Source organism: Seriola dumerili, unplaced genomic scaffold (assembly GCF_002260705.1).
Source record: "Seriola dumerili isolate Sdu_G_001 unplaced genomic scaffold, Sdu_1.0 BDQW01000409.1, whole genome shotgun sequence".
NCBI classification, from domain to species: domain Eukaryota; kingdom Metazoa; phylum Chordata; class Actinopteri; order Carangiformes; family Carangidae; genus Seriola; species Seriola dumerili.
In genome coordinates this window covers 1,720,786-1,727,225 of record NW_019174664.1, presented here as the reverse complement: position 1 = coordinate 1,727,225, position 6,440 = coordinate 1,720,786, and the positions used below count along the sequence as shown (strand labels likewise).

At 40.0% G+C, this 6,440-nt stretch overlaps 1 protein-coding gene across 3 annotated transcripts; it reads right to left on the bottom strand.

Annotated features, from left to right (window-relative positions):
- Window positions 1–57: 57 nt before the first annotated feature.
- On the bottom strand, window positions 58–6,422 carry sh2d5 (SH2 domain containing 5). 3 transcript variants are annotated; one of them, XM_022761428.1, is made up of 10 exons: window positions 6,186–6,422; window positions 5,578–5,659; window positions 5,402–5,482; window positions 5,247–5,321; window positions 4,944–5,090; window positions 3,736–3,936; window positions 3,008–3,191; window positions 2,486–2,591; window positions 2,214–2,373; window positions 58–1,291 (listed from the first exon to the last, which is right to left on the bottom strand). In XM_022761428.1, the coding sequence occupies exons 2-10, from the start codon at window positions 5,644–5,646 to the stop codon at window positions 1,085–1,087; spliced, it is 1,230 nt and encodes a 409-aa protein (XP_022617149.1). In that variant the 5' UTR covers window positions 5,647–5,659; window positions 6,186–6,422; the 3' UTR covers window positions 58–1,084. The 3 variants fall into 3 exon arrangements, with proteins under 3 accessions (XP_022617149.1, XP_022617150.1, XP_022617151.1); XM_022761429.1 differs by lacking the exon at window positions 6,186–6,422 and adding an exon at window positions 5,876–5,897; XM_022761430.1 differs by lacking the exon at window positions 58–1,291 and having other exon boundaries at window positions 2,286–2,373; window positions 2,959–3,191.
- Between the last annotated feature and the right edge of the window lie 18 nt (window positions 6,423–6,440).

The window sequence follows — 6,440 nt, the reverse complement described above, 5'->3', positions numbered from 1 at the left end:
AGGTTTTGCCATGCAGTCATGAATAATGAAAAAAACATTTTTCTCCAAAGTGTGGATTGAAAAGAGAAGACACCTGCCATTTAATCTAAAACAAGAGTTTATAATAAGAAAACCGTTTCTTGTTCTAATGTGGAAAAGACGGTACATATTATTCACTATAAATGTGTAAACTTAATTGTTGTGTGGCCCCCTGGAGAAGTAACAATATCACAGATAATCATATGATAACCAACATCCTGGGGCAGACCTAATCTCATATCATGATTTATCAGTTTCTATTATGGCTATGTTCCACTGAAAAACATGAGCACTGATCCACCATCAATGCACAAGGTATACTAAACTGCACACAACATTACCAGCAAAACAAACATAACCATGGGTTAGACTGACTACTAACAAACATTAAAACACAGAAAATTTCAACACAGCCTACCTTTTGTCCCCCTCTTAGTGGCCATGAAATAAGCCAATATAATCTGAGGTCTCAAGATGTAGAAAATAACTGATGTTACCATCCGGTTTTCTTACACCAGGACACTCATTGTGTATAATATTGCTTCTTACATATCTCCCAGGTCTTATGTCTAAACACAGAAAGAATAAGATTAAAGTTCAATGAAACCATAAAATTTGATCACATCTTTACAATGCAAGAAAAAAGAAAAAAGAAAGACTTATAGTTTTAAGTGCCATCATGTGCAACAATCTGAGTGATCAACTCCACTCCAAATTTGAGGTTATTAATTTCATACATAAAAACACTAATAAACTCCTCTGATGCCGTATCGGCACATATAAAAATCTTTTTAAAAAATATACTGAAAGACATAAAAGCTGAAAGCATAAAATATTACATCCTTGACAAATAAGTACCCTCTAAGAAAATGACTTGTACACTATATACATTAAGTGCCAACACTGTTAATAAGTGCATTATGTTTTACAGTTTGTGAAGCCTCCACACAACACCAAATGTGATTTTTAAAGTAAGAGATGATATATGTGCAAAAGAAAAAAAACAGGTGTCACTTATTTTGGATCTTTGGTGGTTGGCATTCCACGTGTTCCAGTGTCCAGGGGTTTAAACCCATCCCTTTCTCTGGGTACTTTTCAACTTGGCTTTGTTCAGGCTCTTGTGTAGCTTTACAGACTGCTGTTTGCTGGTGTTTTCCTCCCACTCGTAACAGTGGTTTACTCGGGCACAGCTCAGCAGGCATTGCAGCTCATCTTGGGTCTCTGTGTAGTATTCGATCAGCTCTGCTATGGAAGTGAACTCAGTCTTGCATTTCTACCACAAAGATAAAATGAAGAAACAGAAAACATTACTATGGTCACAACTAGTGCTATACTGAATTCTGGTTTGCAAATACATTTATGATGAAATGCCAACAATAATTTCATCATTGAGTTTTACTAGTTGTCTAAAAGCTGTTTTATGGGATTGTGCACATTAAATAAGTCTATATACTTGCAATACTTTGGCATAAAAATTGAATAGTTAAGAATGTTCTTTCTCTCCAACACACACAGACCCACACACTGAATACTGAGGTGCTGCAAGGCCAACTTTTGTTGAGATCCACTGATGTGTATTTTAAATTAGGGCCCAGATACCACAGTTTGTAAATATAACACTGAATTTCAGAGAAATATGTAGGATATCAAATGATCCACAGAAAGTGCATCTTGGGTTTTTGATGTTTCACTTGATAGAAGGTTGAAAATATAAACGTACCCAAGAGGACATTTCTGGGAGGATCAGTCTTGAAGGGGTTAATATTTGTGTGACATATCACATATAGGTGCCTTTGATACGAAATTTGCAATATAAATATTTTATATTAAAAAACGCAAAAGACAAAAAAAACAAACAAAAACAATAAATGACAAATACATTTCTGGAAATTTAACTATTTCCTCTAAATTTCAATACACTTGATACGATTTTTTTTTTTTGTCATTTCTGTTTTATTTTATAGATAGAGAGAGGAAATTACATGCAGCAAAGGGCCTGGGTCAGACTCGAACCCGGACTGCTGCGATAAGGACTCAGCCTTAGCACATGGTACGCGCTCTACCAGGAGAGCTACTGGGGAGCCCACGTCAGTGATTTTGTTTCCACTACAAATCTAAACAAATATTAGCCCGACAGGCTTGCTGTTTGCTAATAATTGTATCTAAGATTCAACCTTGTAAGACAAACCAATTACCTCCAACAGGAATTTCCCTTTACGAGTGTTTTCTATAAGGTGGGTCACCAGGCCAGAGGGGAAGCGAATGATGAGAGAGCCACATTTGGGTTTTTTAGGATGAGAGCACAGGAGGTACGAACCCATAACATCATCTGCCAGCAGGGAATAGCTGCTGTCACTGAAATCAGAAGATATATTAGAGAAAACCACTGATATATCCAAGAAAAAATAAGTGCTAGAGAAGGCATCTGTTGTCAGTAAGATATGTTTAATGCACGAGGAACACTCACACTGCGATACCAGCCCAACACCACACCGCTTGAGCCAGTGCTTCTTCTGTTTCGGCCAGGCTGGGCGCACGGGACCTTTGCACCGCTGTCCGGTCTTCCACCTTTTCTGTTTCACATATAAGAGGAGAAGTCATTGTGAATTTGGATTTGTTTAAATTCCAGAGTTTCACAAGTGGAGGAACTCCACCAGCCATGTTTGTGTGGGAAAACATCCAATGTAATCCCAACTCAGTGAAGGGAATGTTTGGTTTAAACGGAGCAAGTGGTGATAAAACAAAAGCTTGTGTTTCAGTGTGTTAAAGGTAAGAGTCAAATAAACAGTAGTGAGAGAAGTTCAACAGTGAGAAGCTTTAAGAAAATATATTATGACCCATGTGAGACAAGATTATTATCCATCACCTTAAACTACCTTCTGACACCACAACAGACAGTGAGTGACTGCCCATCACCTAACACTGAGGGGTTTGCTTTACCTAATCAACTCTCTGACTCTTGATAGTGCTCTGTGAACACTTGGCCCACCTTGTGACGCATTCAGTCGCTCCTGAACACTGCGCTGTTTGAGTGGTGTAAATGTGAAGGAGCGGTAAGCCCCGGAGCGCAGTGCTTTGGTGCGGATGGCTTTTTTGCGAACCAGGGAGGGAGAGGAGGTGGGGAAGACTTCATCTTGGCTGCTGTGCGGGTCGTCGGAAGACTTCTTATTTTTCTACAGATGAGGGAAAAGAAAATGTTGTCTGAGTGCAACTAGTTTAATTGGGAAGTGGGCAGTCAGTAGTTGCCATACTCTTTTGACCCTTTGGTAAATCCATAATTGAATTATTTATGGCCAAGGTTAGTTTAAATTTTAATTAATTCTTTTTTTATGAGGATCACAAATTTAACAAAATCTCAGATATTCATGGAAATACGTGTCAAATGATGCACAACACATAACGTCTTCAAATGTCTTGTTTGCTTTGACCAAAAGTCCAAAAAACCCAAATATTTAGTTTAAAGAAGGAAAATCTTCTCTTTCGAGAGACTGAACTTTCTGGATGAATTTTAAAAACAATTGAAACAATTAATAAAAGTAGTAGCCAATTGTTTTTCTTTTGACTGATTAATTAATTAACCAATTTAGTTTCATCTGTCATACAAAAATGTAACTTAGAGGCTTCTTAAGGGTAAACTGCAAACTAAAAAGGGAAATATTGTGGTTCAAGAACGATACACAGTAATATCAACCTGTGAGAAAATGTTATGGTCCAAACCTTTGTGCCTGGCAACAGCCCTTGAAAAGGTGCTCTCCTGAAGGACACCAAGGCACTGACACTGAGAGGGAAACCGTGGTTGAGCAGTGAAGGGGTACGACGAGGCATCGAGCCGGCAGAGTTTTCCTGAGCCTCCTCTGGGTGCTTCTCCAAGTAAGACAGCTGGAAACAGCGGCACAGCAGCAGGTTCAGGAACTGGGCCTACAGCAGAGAGGAGAGAAAACTATTCAGTGTTACCTGGTAAATCAAATTCTTAGGTGACTTAGTTAATAACATGAATACAATTACACTTTTAATGAACTTGCTTACAGATTCCAGGAACAGACATCCAATTGAAATGTCTAGTCAAGAGATAATATCACAAAGCAAAGAAACGCAATCTTTTTCTCTTTATTTTGGAACAAGTGTCACCACCACTCTTCCTCTGTAGCTGCCAGTAAACACTAACCTCACTTTCTGACCACTCTAAATGTATTCACCACAAAATGGATGAACACAGTCAGGACTATGGGTTGAAGTGGTGTTTTATTAGGCATCAACCAGCGACGTTGGTTTTACGCCTAAGAGTATCAAATTAAAATGGTTAATTTCAGATTAGAGATGGTTGCAGTTTGGTATGGTTATGTTGCGGCTGAGAATCCAGAAAGAGCTTCCTGCAATTACTACAAGAAGGGTAACAATGTGTTTTTTCCAACATGCACATTGTTATAGTTGTTGCCAGGCAGGGCATGTTGCCCTATTATCACTCTTCTTGTAGTTTGTGACATCCTGTAATTCCCAGTATTGCCCCACACAGCTTTGACCTGAACAGACACCTGTGCAGAACCTTTAATAAAAAAGTCAAACTATACTACAAACATTTCTGTTTTTATTAAGTTAAATGGCTTTATCGATTATCGACCCATGTTTGGTTGCACCATCTCAGATGTGTTGTTGCGGTACCACAATGTTCAGAAGCATTTTGTACAAGTTTTCACTGGATGTGACAGACATTTGAATTTTTAAGTTCAGCTACGTCCAACTTTGATGAACTTCTCATACACCTAACCGCAGGTCACTTTAAAATACATTTCACATCCTCCCTTTGACGCATCTAAAAATAGATTTTATATCAAGAGAATATTCACAGAATTTTTCACAATGGTGCTCAAAACAACTCTGTTGTAATGTGATATAAATGTCACACAATGTTACTGGACATTCCCTACCGCTCTGGCATGCCTAGCTTGAAAGACATGGCAGTACAGCTGGGCATCTGTGCTGCCCGGGTTGTGGGAGACGAAGGCAAACTGGGCATCGACAGGCCGTGCGGTGGACAGAGAGACTCTGCGCAGGGCATGAGCCATCAGGAGGGTCTGCAGAGGGGAGGGTGACATAAGACACAGGAATAAGAGATGCCAGATGACTGAAACTACATTGTTAAGTATAAATGTTACCACTTCCAGGTTAAAATATCATCAGATCAATGTATGGGAATAATGCTTTCACTCAAGACAAAACACCAGCCTCACCGTTTCATCCTCGTTGTACATTTTCACACCTTTGATGGAGAATTTTATGGATACAGGCCGCATTCTCCTGCATGTCTGGTTGAGGACAACCAATGTATTAGTCTATGTATTCTCCTTTAAACAGATATTAGTTCCTCAGACGGATCTGGACTTACTTTAAGGAACTTCAGCTGAGTGTGCAGATGCTCTATCTGGTCATCCAAACAGCAGTCATCCACAGGAAATGAGCCCACATACTTTACAGCAAAGACATAAGTTTAAGCAAAACTCACACTCTCTCACACACACACACTCACAGAACACACTGATATATAAAAATCACAAATAGTACCTCTGCCGATCGTGTCACTGTACCATCTTCTCTCACTGGTGCCTCACCCATGCTGCTTATTTTTCTCATACAGCGAGAAAATCTTAACCAAGGGCAACAAAAACAAGACCAAAAGAGTAAATTCAAAGCCTGTCAAAAACACACAAAAGTTTAGGAAACTCTCAACTTTAAAAGTTCAGCAATCACAGCAGTGGTACAACGGGGGATTTAAAACCAGTAAAATATATAGAAAAGTCAAGGTGTATCACAGTAGAGTGCAGTTAATAAAGACCTTGAGATATACAGGAAGGCAAGAAACCTGATTTGGGACTTTCTCGTGTGTGCCGTTTTGCAGGCCGTTTCCCTTTAAATCCCAATTTTGAGCGTCGTAGATGTGTAGAAGTCGCTGTTAATACACGGGGAAGTGTTGGTATGTGTTTTATGAGCTTATCAGTCCTGACATGCTCCAAACAGTGGACAAAAACCGAAGTGTTAAAGTGAAGTCAAAATGACAAACAGCGGACTAGATAACACTTGGGAACAGTTTCCGTCTTCTGTAGACCAACACACACTGGAGCGTCTCAGTTCAAAGGTCGTTAAAAAAAAGCAATGAAATCCCACAAACTCACTTTTCAGAGCCTCCACCAGCACCACCACCTCCGCCAATTTAGTCTGCGTCTTCTGCACACGCCGTTGACGACACCGAGGTCCGAATCACCTTTACGTGCTGCCGCCGCGCTCCGTCGTCCAGGTGTGCTACCGGCGGCCCAAGGCGGGGCTTGAGGGAAAGGAACCCCGAGGTGGAAGAGGACGAGGAGGAGGAGGAAGAGGAGGAGGAGAAAGGTGTTCACTTTTCCCCCTCTCATATGAAATGAAAGTCAGTG

Excerpts from the sequence above, each read along its gene's own strand:
- sh2d5 (XM_022761428.1), bottom strand. The coding sequence starts at position 5,646 with ATGAGAAAAATAAGCAGCATGGGTGAGGCACCAGTGAGAGAAGATGGT. Across the intron at positions 5,483-5,577 it reads CAGTGACACGATCGGCAGAG|TATGTGGGCTCATTTCCTGT; the intron begins GTACTATTTGTG and ends TTTGCTGTAAAG. Across the intron at positions 2,374-2,485 it reads TGTTGGGCTGGTATCGCAGT|TGACAGCAGCTATTCCCTGC; the intron begins GTGAGTGTTCCT and ends TTCTGATTTCAG.